Source organism: Vigna radiata, chromosome 1 (assembly GCF_000741045.1).
Source record: "Vigna radiata var. radiata cultivar VC1973A chromosome 1, Vradiata_ver6, whole genome shotgun sequence".
Taxonomy (NCBI): Eukaryota; Viridiplantae; Streptophyta; class Magnoliopsida; order Fabales; family Fabaceae; genus Vigna; species Vigna radiata.
This window is the reverse complement of record NC_028351.1, coordinates 3,162,380-3,186,249: the sequence shown is the minus strand read 5'-3', so window position 1 is coordinate 3,186,249 and position 23,870 is coordinate 3,162,380. Positions and strand designations below refer to the sequence as shown.

General features: G+C 31.3%; 3 protein-coding genes across 3 annotated transcripts; 1 reads left to right on the top strand and 2 right to left on the bottom strand.

Annotated features, from left to right (window-relative positions):
* Positions 1 to 617: 617 nt before the first annotated feature.
* LOC106774313 (structural maintenance of chromosomes protein 4) lies at positions 618 to 14,277 on the bottom strand. Its single transcript, XM_014661269.2, has 28 exons — positions 14,037 to 14,277; positions 13,456 to 13,545; positions 13,226 to 13,327; positions 11,480 to 11,656; positions 11,258 to 11,388; positions 10,743 to 10,821; positions 10,517 to 10,674; positions 10,348 to 10,423; positions 10,098 to 10,226; positions 9,872 to 10,016; positions 9,155 to 9,285; positions 7,637 to 7,789; positions 7,368 to 7,557; positions 6,287 to 6,420; positions 5,672 to 5,830; positions 5,020 to 5,328; positions 4,750 to 4,926; positions 4,507 to 4,590; positions 4,216 to 4,425; positions 3,976 to 4,065; positions 3,785 to 3,906; positions 3,552 to 3,707; positions 3,355 to 3,462; positions 3,180 to 3,240; positions 1,979 to 2,113; positions 1,658 to 1,745; positions 1,496 to 1,568; positions 618 to 979 (listed from the first exon to the last, which is right to left on the bottom strand). Exons 1-28 carry the CDS (start codon positions 14,172 to 14,174, stop codon positions 859 to 861), a joined length of 3,726 nt encoding a protein of 1,241 aa, XP_014516755.1. The 5' UTR covers positions 14,175 to 14,277; the 3' UTR covers positions 618 to 858.
* A 1,640-nt stretch (positions 14,278 to 15,917) lies between these two features.
* Positions 15,918 to 20,053, top strand: LOC106773533 (TMV resistance protein N). The gene is made up of 5 exons (XM_014660222.2): positions 15,918 to 16,571; positions 16,760 to 17,870; positions 18,133 to 18,423; positions 18,508 to 19,308; positions 19,400 to 20,053. The coding sequence occupies exons 1-5, from the start codon at positions 16,075 to 16,077 to the stop codon at positions 19,919 to 19,921; spliced, it is 3,222 nt and encodes a 1,073-aa protein (XP_014515708.1). The 5' UTR covers positions 15,918 to 16,074; the 3' UTR covers positions 19,922 to 20,053.
* A 905-nt stretch (positions 20,054 to 20,958) lies between these two features.
* On the bottom strand, positions 20,959 to 22,770 carry LOC106768480 (gibberellin-regulated protein 6-like). Its single transcript, XM_014653661.2, has 4 exons — positions 22,505 to 22,770; positions 22,347 to 22,391; positions 22,210 to 22,243; positions 20,959 to 21,311 (listed from the first exon to the last, which is right to left on the bottom strand). The coding sequence occupies exons 1-4, from the start codon at positions 22,577 to 22,579 to the stop codon at positions 21,130 to 21,132; spliced, it is 336 nt and encodes a 111-aa protein (XP_014509147.1). The 5' UTR covers positions 22,580 to 22,770; the 3' UTR covers positions 20,959 to 21,129.
* Between the last annotated feature and the right edge of the window lie 1,100 nt (positions 22,771 to 23,870).

The window sequence follows — 23,870 nt, the reverse complement described above, 5'->3', positions numbered from 1 at the left end:
GAATATGCTATATGTCATCAACATTAGAATATGGGTAAATGTTTTACAAGAGGTTAAATATATTTTACTTCCTAAACTTATAAATGAAATAAAAAAAAATCCTATAATAAATTTTGATATAATTTAATTAGTCTTTAATTTAAAATTAAATAAATATAATCTATTATAACAAAATTTATTATTTAATTAATTTATTAATTTATTAATATCGAATTATTAATGCGTAGAGTGCAAAAATGTATTAAAGATGTTATATAATAACATTTAAATTTAAGGAACCAACGACAGAAGAGAAAAAAAGAAAGGAACGGTGCACATAGAAACATTTTTATTTATAATATTATCTTATGTTAAAGAATATTGATTTAGAATACAAATGTGATGAATTGCATCACTTTAAATGTATACAATTCTAACATCAAATCTAGTAACAAATGAGTTTATATTAAAACTTAATTTAATTATAAACATTGACCGTTTTGGCCTAAATATCATACTTGATAATATATAATTAAACTAAACCAAAGTTTCAATGAATATCAAACAAATTTTGAACTAATATTATTCTTTCTTACAATTGGTTTAAAATATAAATAATTTTCTGAAACAAATTAATCTAAATTAAAAACTTTTTAAACTATTCCTGTCACAAAGAAACCAGTGTATTAATTATTTACATAGATTTCATTCCCCCTAATCTATGGTACAATAAAAAGTCAGACATGCCATAATTTTATATACAACATAAAAGACAAATAAATTAGTAACAATTAGGATTACATGGAAGATCAACCTGGTCAAGAGACTAATTATGGAAGCATTCTTCAAAATATCATCAACAAAACGTTGACAATTCCATCAAGCAGCCTTTTCACAAACCACAAAACTTCCCGGATTGATAGTAATGCTCTTTGTGCAATTATCAGTTTTGTATATCCCAACAAGTCGATCAGCCAATTCAAACATGTTGTTCCTAAGACTACACGAAGCATAATCATATACCATTGCAAGTATTAGAAATATTACACAGTACGAATAGTAGAAACACACTCTAACACTGTTTAATTTATTAAAAATTATAAATCACAACTAAAATTTACGAAATTAGTTTTAAAAATCTTCAACGAATAATAAATGACTAATTTGAACTTTTAATCCCTCAAATGTAACAATAGTCTAATCTTAATCCCTCATTCCATTTATGTCAAGAATATGAATTATTTTAGTTCTCAAGTTTCAATTACATCAAAGTTTCTTGATATCATAATTTTACGAATTTAGTTTTTTCTTGAGTTGAGAGATGTGTTTAAAAGATTAAAAAATTCAGTTACATTATCTAGAAAATATAATTGGTACCATTAGAAAATCAAAAACTAAATTACACAATTTATGACAAAAAAATGTAATTAGGTCATAATAAGTATGTTCAAATGAGATCATTGCTATTATTTCTCTTATGTAATTTACTAATGATAATCCGGGTAAAAGGACATACCTAATGATTATGAATTGAGCATCTTTGGTTCTGTCTTTCACATAATGCCCAACTATAGAAACATTCTTGAAGTCTGTCAAACCATATAGTAAAAAGGAGTTTAATGCATTGCATATAGCATTTACAATAAAAGAATTAAGGTGTAAAGTTAATGGTAAGTACCCAGGGCAGCATCAATCTCATCCATTACGTAAAGCGGGGTAGGCTTGTAATGATGAAGTGCGAATACAAGAGCCAACGAGCTAAGAGTCTGCAAAAGAAATAGAAAAAGTATATAGAAAGGAAAAAAGATCATGGTGTCCATGAACGCATTTTAACGTTTTCTGCATGCCTAAGAAAATGATATTATGCATAGGAAGCATAATGCTCAATTTCTCATGTAAGTTCAACCCAGAAAATAGAATTCTAGTTTGTACATAGAACTTTGCAATGTAACAACCGAGACCAAACCAAAGGAAAATGCAGACAAGAAGCGGATATAACCTTTTCACCACCCGATAAATTTGCAATATTTTTCCAGCTTTTCTTTGGTGGTCTGACGCTGAAAACAACTCCTTCAGAGAATGGATCCAAAGAATCCACAAGCTCGAGTTCTGCATCACCTCCAAGAGTAATCATCTGTAAATGATAAAAGTGGTTACACACGCCATAATCATAAGTCTAGGAACATAACAGCTCTAAATTTGGAGCCAACAGGAGTGAGAATTTTTTTTTTGTTTTCGCTTTCATGTCTCAATAGTTTTAAAAAATGTCACCTTAATATTGTTTTAGTTCTCATTATCAATATTAAGGAAATAGAGAAATCAGTATTGCTTATTTTTATTATTCCACACACACACACACATATATATGTATATAAATATATATATATATATATATATATATATATATATATATATATATAGTTTGACATTTACCAAATCACAACTTTTAACGAGCTACACAAACCATGAGTTCCGATTATAATTTACAAAATTATGTCAGTATCACAAAAACTGGGCATTGAAAGATAAAAGAAAACATGTAATGCAAGACACCATGTAAAAATAGCACAATAGGAATGGTAATTACTAGGTAATAAGTTCCTGAGAATGATATAACATTGTTGTGAGAGCTTCTTAACAATGATTTCAGGAAATGGAGACGGTAAAAGACGGTATAATTTAGAAGTGCATGTCTTCAGAAGGAAACATAAAAATAGATAGTTCACATGGCAAAGTTGGAACCATTTTAAGAATAGCGGTGTTTTTCAATTATTTTTACTAATTATATGGTAAACTCATTTCATTACCACTAGATTCGAGCAAATGTTTATTCCTGCTGCCACAAAATACCAATTTTGTGATTAATATTGAAACTTGCACTCTCAAGAAAAATAAGTAAGAGCATTATATCAATTTATGCAACTAATACATGTGTAGGCTCTACATTAGATTAACCCCTTAAAATTTTAAAAAATAAATTGTTGGTTCAATTTAACATCATTTTATAAGCTGTAATGCAAATTTTACAGATAAGTTGGCATCATAGTCACACCAAGTTGCCAACACGCTGGTCTGAAAGTCCTAAGAGAGGTGACAAAATCCATAAGGAATTAAAATATCACAAATAAATCTGGAGGAGAACTATTTAACGTGTTTGTGGCAACGAAAGTGAGCATTCAAAGAGAGATAAAACTCCAAACCTGATACATTTCCTTCAACTTTAAAGATATGGCATTAAATCCTTCCATAAACTCGTCCAATCTGCCATAACACAGTCAACTAACGTAAATCAAGGCATATAATAAATTAAACATATATATATATATATATATATATATATATATATATATATATTTATTTATTTATCATGCACACCTCTTTTTTCTCCATTCATCATACTGCTTCTTTATGTCATCCCGGTCCTGAGTGACTGAATTAAGTTCTTCAACTCGCCCATTGTATAAAGATACCTTCTTTCGATATCTGATGGTAGTAAGAAATTGTGAATCTTCATTAATACAACATCAGAATAAGTAAAGATAAACAGAGCACCAAATTAGAAAAATTCATACTCTGAAATTGAATCAAGATTAGGATTCATCTCCTTCAGTTGTGCTTCAAACAGAGCAACCATTTCACAGGCTTTTTTTAGGTCACAATCAGCATTAAGATGTTCATCGGTCAATGTAACCTCCAGTTTTTCTTGATCCACTAAGTCAGCATGTATTCTGCATACCATTTACAATCTTATAAGAACTTCAGAATGATAAACCATGTATTCCAAAAGAGTTATCTCATAACATACTGTTCGAGATGTTTGTGAATAGCAGTTTGCAACTCATCTAGTCTTTTCTTGTAACCTTTCCCCTTCATTTCTAATTCTTTGTATGCTTTCTTCATGTCCTTTAATTTAAAATCAGCATCAACCTGAAAAATAATAACTGTAATGAGAAAACTTCAAGTTTGTTGCAATGTGAAAAATGAACAAACCAGTACCTCAGATGCACGCAATTCATCCGTCTTTTTTTTCATCGTGTTGTACTTGGATTTTGCTTCCTCCAAGACAATCGTATGTTTATCAATTATCTGCACGGTAAAAATAAATTAGCCATGACCCTACACAACCAATATGTATATGTTCTAAGTTTCAAAAGGTGCATTGCACTATACATTTTTAACGTATATCGTTTACTAAGGCAAAAATTTTACAAAATCCAAAACAAGGCTATTAATAACCTCTTGGGTCTTTTTATAATTCTCTTGAACTGCAAAAGCTTTCTGCTCTATTTCTGCAAAGGCTCCGGTTAACTTCTCCTTTTGTTCAGTGAGCCTATCTTTCTCCTTCTTTGAATCTTCAATTCCTTTAGTCAATTTTTTCACCATCTTTTGCCCTGTCTCTATTAGGACCTTGAGGCGGTTTATTTCTGAACTATTCTTATCAATATCCTAGTAAAAAGGGATCATTAGTACATAAACAATCCCCCATATCAAATGTAGTTGAAGGTTCTTGATATAAGAGATGCTTACAGACTGAATTTTCTGGACCTTTGACTTCTGAGATTTTAATTTTTCACCCCCAACATTTTCTAAATTTCTCTGGAGCTCCAAAGCCTGGAATTGTCAAACATTAATTAAACTATCAAAGTTAAATACAAATATAACCTTTATTTTCAACATTTATCCACCTTATTTAGAAATAAAAATAAATGCAAGACCTGTCAGGCAACCCTCAATTTGTAAAGGAATTAAAAAAATGAATTTCGAGCCAACCTTCTCCTTCAATTGTTTAGATCCATTAGTTAGTCTTTTAATCTCCTTTTCTTCGGCAGAAACAATTTTCTTCAGCTCTTCCAATCTCTCAAGCTCATCTTCCTGTGGCACCGATGCCGCCTCAAGGGAATCAAGTTGTTTCTCAATATAATTAAATTGTGAACTTAAACTGTCAACCTGTAGAGGAAGGGGAAAAAGTCTCAATGCCTGCATCAACAACTTTAAGAAAATTACAATTTACTTTTCTCAGGCTCAGAAATAGTGCATTACCTCCTTCTGACTTTTAGCTAACTCCATTTCAAAAGCAGCAACAGCTTTTTCTGAGGCCTGGTAACGTTGCACAGCAGCCACAATTTTTTGGCGAATGTCATTCAATTTAGCAGTCAACTCAAACAATTCCTTCTCTGCATTTCCAACACTTTCTACAGAAACACTTGTAGCTCGAATGGATGTCCCCATCTTCCCACCACGAGGCTTACCACCCCCACCACTCATTGTTCCAGATTTTTCGAAGAGCGCACCATCAATGGTGACAACCCGACGAAACTCATTATTTCCACCATATGCTATACGTGTAGCCTAAATTTTACAGTATAAGAAAATGTTACTATTTAACCGTTTAACTGTACTGACAAGAAAAATTGCAAATGCAACAAAACTTCAATTACATATTGCAACCAAATGGTAAATAAGTTAAGCCTAACAATCCTATTAGTAGGTCTTTATTTCTTAAAGAGACCAGACAGTAAGCACAATGTTATAAACGTTGAAAGTACAAAACAGAAACACATCTAGAAACTTGCTTATCAAACAATTATAAACATGGATATGATGATTTTCATATCTGAAATATATCATTTTATAACAAATCCTTAATATTTAACATCAGAGTGGAGTATCCTCCTACAAAAGTGCAACTGACCTGGTCAAGATCCTTAGCAACCACAGTGTTTCCTAGTGCCGCATAGAAAGCAAGCTTCATTCTTTCATCTTGAACTTTCACTAAATCAAAAAGGCGTGGAACTCCATCTGGAGTGCTTACCTTCTTTTTCATCGTTGGAAGAAGATCGACTTGCTTCTCCTGAATAAAGAAAATGCATTCTAAATACATTTATCGAATATCTGATTTAAGTATTATCAGCATTTTTAAAAAGCATTACAGAACCAAATGGAGCATCAGTCATTGTTAGAGAAAAGTGATATATCTCTAACATTCATTTGCAAACTATATTGAATTAAGGAAATTATATTGGCCCTGTGTTCTTAAAGTAATTTAGAAATTAAAGACCAACTATGCCAAAATCTCAGGTTTCACCATTTCTTGTACGAATGCTTAATGTAATCAAATTTTTGTAACTATTAGTGAAAAAAATATAAAAATGGAAAACATTTCCTAATGCCAAACATGCCCTTAACCCATTTGTCACTATACATACACAAAAATCCAGAAGTATAAGGGAAGAAATTTAATTTATGCCTTTTGAAATATTAAATAGTCATTTAGAACCAACAAATTAAATAATATAATAAGAAATACCAATATCATGAAAGTAGCAACACCAAGATTCTCTGTCCGAAGCAACTCAACACATGCTTGAGCTGCATTTGTTGTTTCCACCACAATATAATCAAGTCCGGAACATGCAGTTGATATTGCAACGTCATATTTTGCTGCAACAATTTATAAGAAGTTAATCCAATGACATTCATTGATTACATACAAAGCAGAATGCCACATGATAAAAATAAATATAAAAGTATTAATCTAATGTAATATCAATCTAAGAGCAAAACCAGTGTACTCAGAAAATTAGGATTATGTTACCAACAAATAATAAACTCAGAAGAAATCACAGATGCCGTTTCCATAAAAAAAATATGACTACTTTATCATACTAAGAAAATCAGGATTGTCTAAACTATTAATAAAAAACACAGAAGAAATCACATATCCTTTCTTCAATGGTGTATAAATGACCACTGTACACTAAGTACTAACTCTGCAGTTAATTAATTCCTGCTTGATGGTTATGATCAAGACCATCAAGAAAAATATTAATTCTCCCAAGACTAGAAAGAATGCTTCAAAAAACATGAGACAAGTAATACGTTTTATATTGATTCTAAGATTTGCATTTGGAATGTTGAATATTAGTTTTATATTGATTCTAAGATTTGCATTTGGAATGTTGAATATTAATTACAGGCATATTATAAATATATTCTATTAATTTACACACGCTTATCAAGTATGATTTTTGAGATAGGGTTTTAAGTTTCAGATGTGAGGCTGGTTCCCATCATGTGCTTACTTAATCTCAAACAAGAACCAAATAACGAATTGGCAAAGCACAAGCCTAGCCTTTAACCAGTAGTTCAAAACTTCAATAATCATAAGCTTTGAGTCAAGCATACCAAACCTATTTATTTTTGTCAAGTAGAATAATATATGTTTTTCTTTTGAATGTTCTGTTGTGCTGAGTTTTAACATAAATGTTAATCTTAGATAAAAACAAGAGCATCCAAAATCACATTCCTAAAATTTTGCAGCATTCAAGTGTCATAATTTGGAAGACAGGGAACTTCATGAAGCTAAAAGTGTTATTGGAGAACCTCACCATCAATAGCACCTAAATCACCCATCCGGCCATAAATTCCTTCTATTAGTTTTGTTTCCTTAGCTTTCAGGATTGCTTTCAGAACTGATCCTTGACTTTTTTCAGAATCTAGAACAGACTTCAATTCAGCAACCTTCTGTCTAGCACTTTGCTCAAGAGGAATCAGTTCATCTTGTTCTTTGATACATTCCTTTAAAAGAAGCAACCAAATCACTACAAGCCTCAAAAAAGAAACATAGAATTAAGGATAAGAAAGAAAATTTGCTAACTTCTTCGATTTTGTGAGCTTCTGAAGCATCACGCTTGCTCTTTTCTATATCCCTCTTGATTTGAGAAAGGCTGGCAGTCTTTGATTTAATTGTTTCTGATATGTTTTCCATCTGCTTTTGAGCATCTCTAAAAGCTTGAGAAGCACGTTCATGCTGCCAATTAAATCAATAGTCTTTTATTAAACATCCAACAACAAGAAAACATAAAGGGACTCTGCTCCCACAAATGTACCATAATTCAAATTCAATATAAATAAATAAGTGCACCCTCCATGAATCATGATCATTCATGTGCAGAGAGGGCCATTTTATTCAAAGTACAAGGCAAGCATAAGCTTTTAAATCGAAATAGCTACTGAATAAGTTCACAAGCATGATGAAAACAAAAAATAAAAGTTTACATTCGGAGAAAGAATCAATTTGCGTCCATGTTCAATTTCTTACGTTCACATTAGAAATAACTAAACCACAATACAACTCTTTGTTTAGTCTACTGATTGCTAGTTGAAGGAAAACGCAAATAATGTTGTGACATAGTGTTTGATATGCCAGAAGACTAGTAAAAATGTGAAATGAACATCAAACCCCATGTGTTACTCATGGTGACAACAATGGTAATAGTGACTGCAAAAGCTGGGACAGACAGTAACAAGCACGAAGGTAGTACGAGGGTCAATGGTAGTTCCTATGATGGCAATGATTGGGGGAGTGAGTATAGTTGACATGCTAGTTGATGGCCAGTATTAGAGATCTCGTATTGACTAAAAATATGACCAAATTACACATCTAAATGGATAAAAACTTAGTCCTAAAAGTAAATTATGTGAGGTTAAATTAGACCTTAATCTACTTTCCAAAAGGGCATTAGAGTCTATTTTAGCAAAGTTTATTGAGCCTATCATGTTACTTGCTATCAGACCACCCATAAATATCTAGTCCTCAACATAAGAGAGTGGGTTGAATTGAAAGTCTCATATCAACTAAAGATATGACCAAATTATACTATATAAGTGCAAATTCTACCTTGCAAGCTGAATTTGTAAAATTGAATTGGACTTAAATCAACTTTCTAAGAGTTAGTATACTGATTGAACACCAAAGTAGGTAGAGCGTTCGGATGGTTTTCTACATTTCCCATTAAACAAATGTTGATCTTTAGTTTTCTATGTAATAAAATTCTTTATTTTTGTCTTGTTCTTCATCCCTTTTCATGTAGTTCCATGACCTCTTTCAAAATCAAACAAAGAACAATAACTGTTTTGTCCTGTCCTTCACATTTTATCTAATCACAAAGACCCTTCAAATTATATGATCGCAGAAAATTGTAAGTAAATGATAGAGGCAAAGTCCGTTAGAGAGTTTCCTTTTACAATCACCATAAGTAACTGTAACATATACGGGTTTACTATGATTTTTCAAAAAATATATACGAATGATTAAGAGCAAAGAATAAATTACTGTCTTTAAAGCTGAGACAGGGAGCAATAGCACTTAAAACGTAAGAGATGTCCTTCTCACCTTTTCATTCAGAAGCTTACTTTCTGTACATGCAACTTCAAGTTTTCCCTTGTGCTCAATCAAATCTTTCTCCCAAGGTTCAAGCTCAGAACGAACTTTAGCAAGCTCAGAGCGGTACGTCTCAGTTTCAACTGCTCACCAACCAATGGCAGGGACACAAAAGATAAAAAAGAATTACATACGATAAAGTAGCTAAAAACCCTCTATTCAAAATGGGATATCAGTTCCGTTTGTGTACAGAGGTATATAATAAATAAAATATAAAGACCAGCCTCCACCACAAATAACACCGAAAGTCAGTATGATGTGTTCCAGAAATGACTAGAAATAATATAGACCTCGAGGGATAACTATATGCAGCTTACTCCAACAAAAATAGCAAGGTATATTTTGAAATCTATTCAAATATGTCAATAGAATATGTGTGTTCACTCTAACTGTGTTTCATAATCTCGAGAGGCAGAAGACAGCCATGACTATCTCTGCATTAGAATAAGGAACCTGACTAAAGTAAACTTTTTAATGTTAAAATAGAATGGAAAATAAAATGTACTAACTTGCAACGAAGAATGCTTAAGAATCAAAAAATGTTTTAAGGAGGCTGACTAAAGTATAGTTATTGGAGTTGGAGATCCATCACCACTTCAGCAAAGCAAATTTAGTTAAAAGTACTTTCTAATATATTGAAAATATATTAATAAAATGATAAAAACCCACCTTTGGAACTCTCTGTGATTTCATCCAAGATCTTCTCCTCATCAAGCAACAACTCTTGCAGTCTTGGAATATTGTCCTCAAGTTTTGGTATCAAATCAGTTGATTCCTCCCCCTCTTTTATAAGGGCTTCAATTTTGGATGAATCCTGACATACAAAGTAGAAACAAAAGAATTAGATGACTCGTGAACACAGTTTCAATTGCAATGAACTATGAATTCCCTCTACCTTTTCTACTTTATCCACTAGCTTTTTGATCTTCTGACCTACGTGCTTAAAATCTTCCCGATACTTGACATCCTGCCTTTCAAACTCCTTGAACTCTTCCTTGCACTTCCTCATATCATTGTCTAACTCCTGAAAATGAAAGAAGTTAATAATGGCAAGATTACCACCTCAAAAGCTTATTGTTAAGAATAAATGCAAAGCAATATAACTATGAAAACTGATTCAATTACAAAACCCATGTCATCCAAACCTCTTGTCTTTTCATATAGTTGTTGTACTTAGTTTCAAGCTCTTTGAGAGTTTGTTTACTTTCTTGGATTTTATCCCTGGAATATGATATCACGAAATCCTTCATGAGACAAGAATACAAATTCAACAATAAAGAAACAATTAAATTACCCTATGTAATCCAAATTTACCTTTCTTCCTTGAGATTTTCCTCTACAGTGACAACATTCCCATGCAACTCATCCATTTTTGCACTTGTATCATCAAGAGCCAACTTTGAGGCTTTCTCTTGCCATTTTAACAGAGACAACTCCTTCAACATGTATGCTTCTGCTTCATTCTTCACATCCTGCAGCATAAGAATGCTAAGTGTTGGACAAATATAAAATGCTTACACAAACTCATAAATTTACAAACCTCCAAGCCGTCTCTTTCTTTCTCAGCTAGCTTAACCATTTGCACCACCCCAGATCTTTTCTCATTCAGGGATTCTAACCTAAAACATCCCAACATTGTTTCAAAAATTAGATACTCTAAAATTGAAATAAAAATGAGCTCAAAAACATGTATACTATAAAAGAAGAAAAGAAAAAGAAAAATGAAAGATATACTAAAATAAGAGTGCATTTAGATTGGCTAATTTCCTAAAAAATCCACATTAAAACTTCCTGAGAAAGTCTTAACCAAATATGAAATAATCAAAGTTGGGAAGAATTGCTGTGTTTTCTTCAAAAGCCTTCTTAATACTTTATTATAAGTTATTTTCAAAACAGAAAAAAATTCATTGGAAGTACTAAATACTTGATCGAATTTTAAAAATAAAAAATAAAAATAAAATTAGACTGCTACAGCAAACAAGTATAAATGATTTCACAATGTTGATTGAGTTGCATGGCCTGATTCGCTCAGGACTTAATGGAAAGAGTGCTAACAGTTTATGTGATTCATCAATCTTTTCCACATATTTGTTGGTTCCAATTATATCCTCCAAGTATTCTAGAAAACCTTCATCATGTGGTCCTTGAGCTTTTGGTTTCATAAGTGAAATCTGCTCAACTTCACCCTGATAAGAAGCAGATCAAACATCAAAAGAGGTGGACAGAATAGAAAGATTTCCAGAAAATCTTAAAATCACCATATAACAAATAACAGACCTGAAGGATTAGAAACCTGTTATTGTCAAGGTCAACACCTTTCCCTTTTAGTTTCTTAGTAACTTCCGTAAAGTTACTTGTGCGATCATTAATGTAATACTTAGAAGAGTTGTCCCGGAAAGCTACCCTGGTAATCACAAAATCACTTCCTGGAACAGCCTCATATGTTCCATCTTCCTGTAACCATTGATACTTTTAGTTTTTACTTTCGTTAAGAAAATATAGAAATAAGAAATGACTATAGTAAGAAATTCAAATTCAAATTTAACTTAATCTCATAAAACTAACTTAAAAAATGAGATTTACATTTCACTTATATAACATAATTTGACATTATCTTTAGTTAATGTGAACGCTTCAAAACACTCCTTCATGACAAGGACTGGACATTCTAAGCATGCAATCGGGTTGGGGATCCAATAGCGGATAACACTAAACCTAACAAACTAGACTGCTCTGAATAATTCTAATACCATCTTATGGTCTATCGTATCACCTTACCAAGTCAGTTTTATAATATTAAATTATTACATTTTCTTAAGATGGTGTTAGAGTCATTAAGAACATATCCTAATGAAGTTTGCTGGACAGTGTCACCCTCTAGTCCCACACTCAAAATGTCCAACCCTTGGCAAGAGAGGGTAAGTTGAAGAATTTACATCAATCCAGTTCAAACTCGTGATAAGTTAGGTTAAAAATGTATTTTTTTTTCAATGTGGATCAAATTGAACCCAACTCACTTAATACGTGAGTTAAATATATTCGAGACAGATAGAAAGCGCATTGACACAAAACCCACCAACAATAATTTTTTATTATTTTTTTAACATTTTCCATGTGTTTTTTATTATAATTATTTACTATTTCTTATTATGTAAGTTGACAATTTGATTTTTTTAAATACTAGAATATTGATCAATGATATTTAATTAGTTTGAATGTTTAATTTCTTTTGTTTGCCAATTTTATAAGTTGACACTTTAATTTTTCAACTACTATATTTACAGTAATGTTTGATGAATTCAGTGATTACTTTGATTGTACTATTATAAAAAAAGTCATGTCAATCCACTTTGATTGTACTGTGACAAATATATAAAATAAATAAAAGGAATAAAACATCCTTAAGTGAATCAATTCACCTAATCCCAATAACTTGGAGTTGAACCCGGTTACAAAATTTTTTACTCAATAAAAGATAAACTGAGTTAAAAATAGAAAAAGCAATCAAAAACATAGCCAGGATATGGAACTCTTTGGTGTCATTGCTGGTTCCTATAGTTTGTTTTTAATTTTCAATATCACTTCAGAAATTCTTGAAAACGGGAATCAGAGATAAAGAAAAAAAATTGGAATTATTTCATAGTTATAAACATATCAACAAAACAAAAATAAATAAAAGCCCAAACACATCCTCAGCCATGTAGTTTTAGAAGAGAAACATCAAATCAACTAGCTGTATTCTCAAATTTTCGAGGAGGCACTTTTTAGTCACAATTAGTCAATTATTGAAAGCAAGGCAGAGAGCTAAATAGAATATGTCATGTTGAAAAGGAAAAACAAAAGTCGTTATCCACTAGGTGAGACTGCTACATAGATCAGACCACACTTTTCAACTCAGTTAAATATCAAAATTTCAGCATACTATTATATCATATTGCAGAGCTAAAAAAATGTCACTTTTACGATTAATATTATTGTAAACATATATAAAGCCTAACAAGATTAAAAATAAGTAGAAATTACCAAATCTAAAATCTCTTGAAAATGAACAGAAACCCCCGCACTATCCAAATTCTGGTGATTAGTAGAATTGTGTATCAGCTCCGAAACTTTGTTCAGCCGCATCTGCAAGTACCAAAACCAGTTTCCAAATAAATAAAAATAAGCACACCAACAATAAACATATCGACCGGGTAAGAAATAACATTCTAATTCCAAAAAATTGTGAGTTTCTTGAACATCTGTAAACACACCTGCTTTGCTCGCTTCCCAAACACAAAAAGCATTGCGTCGATGACATTGCTCTTTCCGCTCCCGTTAGGTCCCACCACTGCAGAGAAACTCTGAAATCGAAGAAATACAAAAGTTTACGAATTGAACCCAAGCAATTCAGAAGGTCAAAAGTTCGCAAGTGATACCAAAGCGGATCAAGGTATTCTAGTAAAACCAAAGCAACTCAAAAGTTCGCAAGTGAAATTAATGCAATTCAAAGTTAGCAAAAACCCGAATCAATCCAAAGTTTTGATGTGAAGCCAAAGAAATTTGAAGTTCGTAAGTGAAACCGAAGCAATTCAAAAGTTTAGCAAGTGAAAGCGGAGCAAATCGAAATACGCACAAAAACACTAAAAAAGGTTCGAGGAAGAAAGACCATTCCAATTCCACGACTCGTGAACTTCTAGAAACAATATGTAAACACGCCAATTCAAAAGTTTGCAAGTGAGATTGAACCAATCAAATTACCGCAAGCGAATTCGAAGCAAATCGAAGTGTGAAAGTGAAAGAGAAGGAGAAAGAGAAGAAAAAGAAGACTGGGAAGTGAAAGAGAAACCCTAACCTTGTGAAAAGGACCGACGCGCTGCTCGCCGGCATAGGACTTGAAGTTGCGCATGATCATCTCCTTTATAAAGAGCCTAGGGCGCGCGGAGCGGCGGCGAGTGGCTGAGTCAGGCGCGGACTCGGCGTGCGGGTCCATCGGCGCGGAAGGTTTGGAAGTTGGAGATGGGAGAGAGCAGAGATTGGAATTTTGAAAATCAAATTAAAGAGAAAAGGGACATTGGCGGGAATTTGAATTCCCAATTGCCACACACCAAATACATAGGGTTAAATTAGTTTTTGGTATTTCATAAAATTAATCATCTACCTATATAAAAAAATAATATTTTTTTACCCTTGATATATAGAAAATATATTAATTTAGTTGTGACATTTACTTTCTTATTGAATTAGTACATTCAATAGTTAATAAATGTAATAATTTAATTTTGATAATTTTTTTTATTGTTAGTTTAAATATATTATTCTTTTACTCAAATTATTATCAAACTAAATTACAATATTTAAAGTTTTACAAGTGTCAAAAGAATTTAAAAAAATATATATATTTAGGACCATTCTTTCACCAGAAATTTTGTAGAAAAAAAAAATAATGATTTTATGTTTTAAAAGATAATTAGGAGTACATTTTTTATTTTTGAGATAGATACTACGTATTAACTTAAATAAGTTTTTTTTCTCCGTCTCATGTGTATTTAATTTTTACAATTTTATAATGGTTTTGGTACTAACATATAAGCAGTGTTTGGATTGAGTTGGATATTTGAGAAAGAATAGGTAAATAAATTTGAGGAGATAGAAGATGAATTATAAAATTATTTGGATTAAAAAATTTTAGTAAGAAATTAATAGAAATTTGTGTATGATATGAAGAATATGATTTATTAAAAAATATATATTTAAATAGATAAAATTAAATATAAATAATAATTAAAATTTTCATTTAATACTTTTTGCTTATCAAGTATTATAAACCATATAAAATATTCGTGGAAGTATTGGAAAAAAAAGATACTAGTCCATCTATAGTAATAAATTTTACAAAGAATAAATTGATAAATAGTTAATGCTTTAAGACTACTTTTATAATGTCATTAGTTGATGATACAGAAAGTTAATCTTGATGAAAGAAATAGTTTTATCAAAAGATATATGATCCAATTTATTATTATTTAATTATAAAAAAAATATTAAAAACATTTCATTTAGTATTTATGCATTACAATTTTATGTCTTACTCCATTGACCTGTAAATTTATCATTTATAGTTGATATCTTGGTATATTTTAAGTTTTTCTCTCTAATATAACCTTTCAATGTATAATTTAAGCAAACCAGCTCTTCAGAAAGTGATTGCAGTGAATAAACAAGGAAACAATATTAAGAAAGGGAAGATGACGGTGACAAGTGAAAATGCAAGTTGTCTTTTCAATACAGTAAAATAGATTATAATTTATTTAGTAAAAATACAAGGATAACACGACAGTAAAAATTCAATTTAAATGGTCTGCCATAAAAGAAAAGTGTAGGAGTCAAGAAAAGAAAAAAAATGTATATATATATATATATATTTTAAAATTGGTAAATATTATTCATTATAAAAAAATAAAGTCTAATATTATACATAAAGAATCATGTTTAAATTTCCAACAAATCTTAAATGTATTGGATATTTATTTTCTAATATATTTTATTCTATATGTTGATATTGTAAAAATTGTGATGCTAATAAGTCTCAGATATTATCTTATAAAAAATGAAGTTATGTTTTTGAGGCAATAAGAATTAAAATTGAAAGAAAGCCAAAAAGAAAATAATTGCTAATCTGATGTGAAGGTATCTATATGATTGCTTGTAGACCACAAGTTAAGAATTCATAGAAAGAGAAAAAAAGAGATATTTTTCCACAAAGTTCTTCTGCAATGAATGTTTGGTAGCACATATATCTCACTTTTTAATCTAAATTTTAACATTTGTTCACCTATGGAGTTTGATTCCAGAGAAACAAAACCATCTTAAACCCACCAAATTTTCTTCTCATGGCTGCAATATCATGTTCCTATGCCTTCTCCCATGATGTGTTCCTCAGCTTTAGAGGCTCAGACACACGCCATGGTTTTGTTGGGAATCTTTACAAAGCTCTTGATGACAAGGGAATCCACACTTTCATTGATGATGAGAAGCTTCAGAGAGAAGAGGAAATAACACCTGCACTTATGAAGGCAATTGAAGAGTCTAGGATTGCCATCACTGTGCTCTCTCACAACTATGCTTCTTCATCATTTTGTTTAGATGAACTTGTTCATATCATTGCTTGTGCTAAGAAGAAAGGCTTGTTGGTTTTGCCTGTTTTTTATGACTTAAATCCTTCTGATGTAAGACACCAGAAAGGTAGTTATGCAGAAGCATTGACAAGGCATGAGGAAAGGTTCAAAGACAAGAAGGAAAGTTTCAGCCATAACATGGAGAGGTTGGAGAAATGGAAGATGGCTTTGCTTCATGTGGCTAACTTGTCTGGCTATCATTTCAAACAAGGGTACCAGTTTTACCAAACTTTCACTCAAGTTTTGTTTGATTCAGTTACACTTGTCTAATGATTTAGTCAACAGAAAATAGATGTTTGCTAAACATAATAGGTAATGATAGTGAAAAACTCTTTATACTACTAGTGCATAAACTATTTCATCTTTAATCTAACTTCATTGGAACATTTCTTTCAAGCAGATATGAATATGAATATGAGTTTATCAGAAGGATTGTTGAGTTGGTCTCTAGCAAGATTAATCGAACTCCTTTACATGTTGCGGATTACCCGGTTGGATTAGAGGCACAAATGGTAGAAGTGATGAAGCTTTTGGATGTTGGAATTGATGATGGTGTTCACATGGTTGGGATCCATGGAATTGGTGGAATAGGAAAAACAACACTTGCTCTTGCAATTTATAATTTGGTTTTTGACCATTTTGATGGTCTGTGTTTTCTTGAAAACGTGAGAGAAAACTCAGACAAACATGGATTACAACATCTCCAAAGCATTCTTCTTGCAGAGTTGGTTAAAGAAAAGAGAATAAACATAGCAAGTGTACAAGAAGGAATTTCAATGATACAACATAGGCTGCAACGAAAGAAGGTTTTCTTGATAGTAGATGATGTTGACAAGCATGAGCAGTTGCAGGCTATTGTTGGAAGATCTGACTGGTTTGGTTCAGGCAGCAGAATCATCATAACGACTCGAGATGAACAGCTGCTAGCATCTCATGAGATTAAAAGAATGTATGAGGTGAAGGAATTGAACAAGAAGGATGCTCTTCAATTGCTTACATGGAAAGCTTTTAGAACTGATGAAGCTGATCCAAGTTATGAGGAGGTCTTGAAACGTGTGGTAGCTTATGCTTCTGGTCTTCCATTGGCTTTGGAAGTAATAGGTTCCAACTTGTTTGGAAAAAGTATAGAAGAATGGAAATCTGCTATCAAACAATATGAAAGAATTCCTAATAACCAAATCCTGAAGATACTTAAAGTAAGCTTTGATGCTTTGGAGGAAGAAGAGAAGAATGTTTTTCTTGACATTGCTTGCTGCTTCAAGGGATATGAATTGGAAGAGGTCCAAGATATACTTCATGCACATTACGGTGATTGCATGAAATATCATATTGGGGTGCTGGTTGATAAATCTCTCTTAAAGTTTAGTATGCATGGTATGATGGTGACAATGCATGACTTGGTAGAGGACATGGGTAAGGAAATTGTACGAAAGGAGTCACCAAAAGATCCAGGCAAACGTAGCAGATTATGGTTGCATGAGGATATAATACAGGTTTTAGAAGACAACACAGTGAGTGAGATTTTGTTTATCTATTCAGACAATTGTATGCTATGTCATAGTTGTTTGTTTTTCCTTTATAATATGCATGTTTGATATCTTGCATATATAATGAGGCTGATTTCCTTGCATTAACAAGTAAAAATGTTTTCTCTATAAACCAACAAAAAATATACTGTATGTAATTATCATAAAAAGTCTACAAACTTTATCATATTGTCAATGTGTTCTGATTAAATTCTTGGTGGTTGATATGTGCCTTTTTGCATTACAGGGAACTAGTGAAATTGAAATCATACATTTGGATTTTGCCCTACTTGACAAAGAAGAAATGGTAGAATGGAACAGAAAGGCCTTCAAGAAGATGAGAAACCTCAAAACACTAATTATTAAAAGTGGTAACTTTTCTGCAGGTCCCAAATATCTTCCAAATAGTCTAAGAGTATTAGAATGGTGGAGATATCCTTCACATGATTTACCATCCGATTTTCATTCAAAGAAACTTGCCATGTGCAAATTACCTCAGAGTTGCTTTACATCACATGAGCTGGTTAGCTTATTGAAGGCAAGTTTAACTAGTTCACTTTTCTTATCATGCAATGAATTTACATTAGGATTGTGCATCTGATTGTCTTTTCTTGTTTTGCAGAAGTTCATGGGTATGAGATTTTTAAATTTGGACAAAAGCAAATCCTTAACACAGATACCTGATGTATCTGGTCTCCCAAATTTAGAGAAACTTTCATTTCAGCATTGTCAGAATTTAACTGCAATTCACAATTCCATTGGCTTTCTATGTAAACTCAAAATATTGAGTGCTTTTGGCTGCACCAAACTTGTGAGTTTTCCACCTATCAAGTTGACTGCTCTTGAAAAGCTCAATCTCTCACGTTGTTACAGTCTTGAAAACTTTCCAGAAATTTTAGGAAAGATGGAAAACATAAGGGAACTTCAGTTGGAGTACACAGCCATAAAAGAATTTCCAAATTCTTTTCAAAATCTTACACGGCTTCAAGAGTTACAACTATCAAACTGTGGAGTTGTTCAATTACCAAGTAGCATTGCTGTGATGCCAGAACTGACTGATCTTATTGGTTGGAAATGGAAAGGGTGGCAATGGCTGAAACAGGAAGAGGATAAAGAAAAAGAGGGATCATCTATAGTATCTTCAAATGTAGAATATCTTTGGGCCTCAGAATGCAACCTGTGTGATGATTTCTTTTCAATCGGTTTCATGAGATTTGCTCATGTCAAAGACTTAGACTTATCAAAGAACAATTTCACAATGCTACCTGAATGCATCAAAGAGTTTCAATTTTTAAGGAAGCTTAATGTGAACGATTGCAAGCTTCTTCAGGAAATTAGAGGGATTCCACCAAGCTTGAAACATTTCTTAGCAACAAATTGTAAATCCTTGACTCCCTCAAGCACAAGGATGTTCCTAAATCAGGTTTGGTTTTGTTTTGTTTCTAATGTACTTGAGTTAGTACTATATAGTTCACTTAATGTCGGAAAACTTATGAGTTCTTTGTGACTAACAGGAACTACATGAGGCTGGAAAAACTCAGTTTTATTTACCAGGAGAAAGGGTTCCAGAATGGTTTGATCACCAAAGTAATGGACCTTCAATTTCTTTCTGGTTTCGTAATAGGTTTCCTGAGAAGGTTCTTTGTCTTGTTATTGGACCTGTGAATGACTCTGGAATGTTTAGGCCTATGGTAGTCATCAATGGCAATAAGAATTTTCTTGGTAGTGGCTATTTCATGATGGGAATGGATCATACATATATTTTTTATCTTCTAACGGTAGAGTTTGAAGATAACTTATATGGAGTTCCTTTAGACAATGAATGGAACCATGCTGAAGTTAAATACGTAGGTTTGGAAGAGATTTCAATCCTTAAAGAAAGTGGAATTCATGTTTTCAAACAAGGTGGCATGGAGGATATTTGGTTTTCTGATCCTTATGGCAAGAGAAAATTAGAAGACGATCTCAATAGTTTTGAATCACAAAACCAACAACTGCTTAAAAAGCATAGGTTTGTGGACATGGAAGCTTTGTAGACACAATACATGCTACAACAAAGTGTATAGTTTTATGCTAAAGGGTTATTCTACTCTGAAATGGATTTGTTATTGTACTGTATAAACTGATCAGTCAACGCAATTCAGTCAGTCAACTACTTAGAACATCAATTCCTAAAACACCTAATACAATGTTAGTCGAACGGTCGTGTTGGTAATTGTTCGGTGTCTTACACATTAAAGATGTCACAATTTGATTAATAAAGTCAAAATATGATTATGAGACATTAGATCATGGTATTTATTAAACATTTAAAAATTAATTATTAATATAATTGAAAACGGACTTAATTGTCGGAGTGGTTTTGATAGGTATTCACTTGTTCAGATTTGGATTTTAAGAAAAAAAAATTGATAAAACATTATGGAAGATAGGCAATGAGAAGTGACATAGTTTTCGATTCTAGATACTGAAATAGCTACATAGTTAAAAATCTATAATTATTAGTATGTACTTATTTTGTGTTGTACCAAAAGAAGACATGTTTATTAGTTCCAATAGTTTTGGGAAGGAGAGTTGTAAATATTTCAGTCAATGATAAATCTTCAGTTCAAACCTTTTCACTTTTGCATGTTTTAGCATTTTCTTCTAGGTATTAAGGATGGTTGAAAAATGCTTACTATGATGCTAATTCGCTCATGAATTAAGACAAGAGTTGATATGTGTTTCCTCTCTGGCTTCCTTTATAATCATGAATTTTTCAGATGAATCTCATGACTTTCCTAGGATGCCGTGATCCGTGTTTCCAAATTCTCAGACAACATGATCTCAGTTATGACACCATAAGCTTATTAATTGATGTTCCTGCTTTTGCACCTTTTCTTGTGTAATTTTTTCCCTCAAGGTATGATTATAAAGATTCTGTGATCAATGGCAGAACACTATGTGAGACAGAAAACCCTGTTGCCTTTACAAAATCCTGTTCTCATCTTTTTTACTGCATTTCAAACTGTTGACACTGTTCATTCAATTAATTTAAAGAAAATTAATACAGATTTTTTTATTATTATCATTCAATTATAATGAAAGTTTGAATTCAGTTTCTATCTATGGCAAAGACTAACCATGAAAGCTGATGTAGACTATTGAAGTAAGCACAATTAAAATTACATTCAAAATTTTATCTTTTGAATAATTGAGACATTATACTTTATGGAAATTAAAGCTATATAACTTTGTTAATTTGTTAAGGGCACTTGGGTCCTCCTCTCTTGGTCTTCCAGTTGTTGTAGCAAGGGCACACTGCTTTATTCCCATAATACCCCGGGGGGACACACAGGCACTTCATACAACATTTCTGACAGAAAAACATGCAGGGCTTGTGGTACTGGGTCCTGCTGCACCTTCTTGTGCATTGTGAAGGGCATTCTGGTCATATCATATCCCAAAAGAAAATAAAAATTCTCATTAAAAAATTTACATAAATTGAATCTTCTCATGTCAACTTAAAGGCATCTTCATCCATTGATTACTGTAATCAAAAAGGCATCTTAATTAATGACCCACCCTAGTCCTCTCAAATAGGATCTTAGGTCATAAAAATATAAATTTATAATACTCTTAAATTAAAGTAAAAGTTTTTAAAAGTAATGTAACACAATTAAATCTATAGAAGATAAATTAATATTTTATATTATAAATCTTGTGATAAAAATAATATAAGATACATATATATACATAAAAACACTTAATTTATCACAACAATGATTTGTTTTTTTTATAAATAAGATCAGATAAAACTAAAACTTAAATACATTATTATTAGTGTAATTGATACTATTTATGTGTTAAAAATTAATAAAATTATTTATTATTCATGTTTCAAGAAAAAAAATTCTAATTCACATCTTGGAATAATAGCAACCATATAGGTTTTTTTCATCTGAAATTTCTAACTTTTTGTGAAGAATAATAGCAACCATATAGGTTTTTTCCATATGAAATTTCTAACTTTTTTGTGAAAGGAAATGTATGTTTAACAATATTTTTATAATAATTTATGTGAGAGTATTTGATTGATCCCTTTCAAATATATCAACTAATAAAATAGTATAATTTATTTTCCTTAAATATGAATTCAGTTTAGTGATTGGATGAACAGTTATTGGTAAATGAGAAAATTAATTTTGTACAAATTTAAAGTCAAAGTCTCAGATCCAAAGATCACGGAAAAATATATCTGACCATAATCAAATGAGAACACCATGTTTGGAAATAGTGTATATTGAAAAATAACTTAATGAATAGCAGAAAAAACTTCACTTACGGTAGCTCTTGAGACTTCCAGGTCCAAATTTTTTCTGATAAACACACAATAATTATGCAGAACATCAGTTATCAAAAACTCATAACAGAAAAAACCAGAAATAAGAAGACATGCTATATATACACACACACACACACCTTGTCATTGTAGTGGTGACCTCCATGTCCATGGGATGCTACAACCTTCAAAACCAAACCAAGAAAAATGTGAGAAAAACTTTCAAAACTTCGACAATATTGTTGAACCAGATTTATCAAGAGTGTGAGTTGTATATATATGTAGTGAAAAGACCAACCATTGTTTGAAGCATGGAAATGGCAATGAGGGCAATGATGAAAGCAGAAAGGAGCTTAGCAGTCACAACAGCCATTGTTGGAAGCTAGCATAAACCAGAAATTTTTTCAACTATATTGTGCAGAAAGAAGAAGAGGGTGGTGACAGAAAGAGATGAATGTGGGAGCATTTATAGAAGAAGGTTGGAAGGGGTTGGAAGGGATACCTTAAGTAGCACCAAAATTTATTACTGTGGAGTGTGAACACTAGCAGAGAGTTTTACTTCGTACCTAAAATCACACATGTTTGTCAGCATTGGTGATGTTACTGTTAAAGTGTTATGTTCATGCTAACTAACCACTGTTGCTTCCGTCTCAAAATTACATTAATTCAAGTTTTTCTCACGTTATTCTGATAAAGTATAATTTGGAAAACAATTTATAAATTAAGATGATTTACAAACATAGTTTTTGTTGTTGAAGTAGAGTTACTTTTTCAGTAAGAACATATTAAGTAATTATTTTGAAGATAGATTAAGAAAAAAACTATTAGTATTTCATTACAGAGTATAACGTAAAGTTGATTTGTTTTCTTTAATGATAAATGAGATTTCATCGTACGGTCCACAATACGGATTGGAATATGGAAGTTGGTAGTTAGGTTCTTCTTAAATGTGTGAAAGTTACTTTTCATTTAGGGTTGCAGAGAATTGCAAATTGCTTCTTCCATTGAAATTAAAATACTACCAAGTAGGAAAAAAAAAGTGGTAGTTATATGATGGATAAATGATGCTATAGAAAATATACCTAAGATTAAAAAATATATAATGCCATAGATAATTCAATATTCAATTAATTTGTCTTGAGTTTAAATTCAAAATAATGTATGAAACATTTGAAAAATAGTAAGAAAAATATTATATATATATATATATATATATATATATATATATATATATATATATATTTCTATATTATCATACTTATATATATGGACCTTTTTCTTTTAAAAATATATTTTTTGCTACGAATTTTAGAACATATTTTATAAACTATTTCTTTTTCAAAAGTAATAAAGAATTTGTAATTATCTGTAGTTTACTCACACGCACATATATTTAATTTTTATATTTTGAAATAAATCTTGTAAATTAATTATTTTAAATAATAATTAAAAAAAAATTAATTGTGTTTAAGATATATCAATTTTATTAAATTTAGTATATATGTATATGTATAATGAAGACGGAATAAAAATAAAAATATAAAGTAATATATATGTTTGGTTTGAATAAATATTAAGCATAATAATTACTTTTTATTTAATGGTAGATATACCTATATTCACACAGTAAATCAAAATATATTGTATAAAATATTCATTAAGAG

Coding starts and splice junctions, on each gene's coding strand:
- LOC106774313 (XM_014661269.2), bottom strand. CDS start 14,174: ATGGACCCGCACGCCGAGTCCGCGCCTGACTCAGCCACTCGCCGCCGC. Junction 13,328..13,455: donor TTGGGAAGCGAGCAAAGCAG/GTGTGTTTACAG, acceptor TGGTACTTGCAG/ATGCGGCTGAACAAAGTTTC. Junction 4,066..4,215: donor ATTATAAAAAGACCCAAGAG/GTTATTAATAGC, acceptor TTTACCGTGCAG/ATAATTGATAAACATACGAT.
- LOC106768480 (XM_014653661.2), bottom strand. CDS start 22,579: ATGGCTGTTGTGACTGCTAAGCTCCTTTCTGCTTTCATCATTGCCCTC. Junction 22,392..22,504: donor TTTCCATGCTTCAAACAATG/GTTGGTCTTTTC, acceptor TTGGTTTTGAAG/GTTGTAGCATCCCATGGACA. Junction 21,312..22,209: donor TGGAAGTCTCAAGAGCTACC/GTAAGTGAAGTT, acceptor TGATATGACCAG/AATGCCCTTCACAATGCACA.
- LOC106773533 (XM_014660222.2), top strand. CDS start 16,075: ATGGCTGCAATATCATGTTCCTATGCCTTCTCCCATGATGTGTTCCTC. Junction 17,871..18,132: donor AGGTTTTAGAAGACAACACA/GTGAGTGAGATT, acceptor TTTGCATTACAG/GGAACTAGTGAAATTGAAAT. Junction 19,309..19,399: donor CAAGGATGTTCCTAAATCAG/GTTTGGTTTTGT, acceptor TGTGACTAACAG/GAACTACATGAGGCTGGAAA.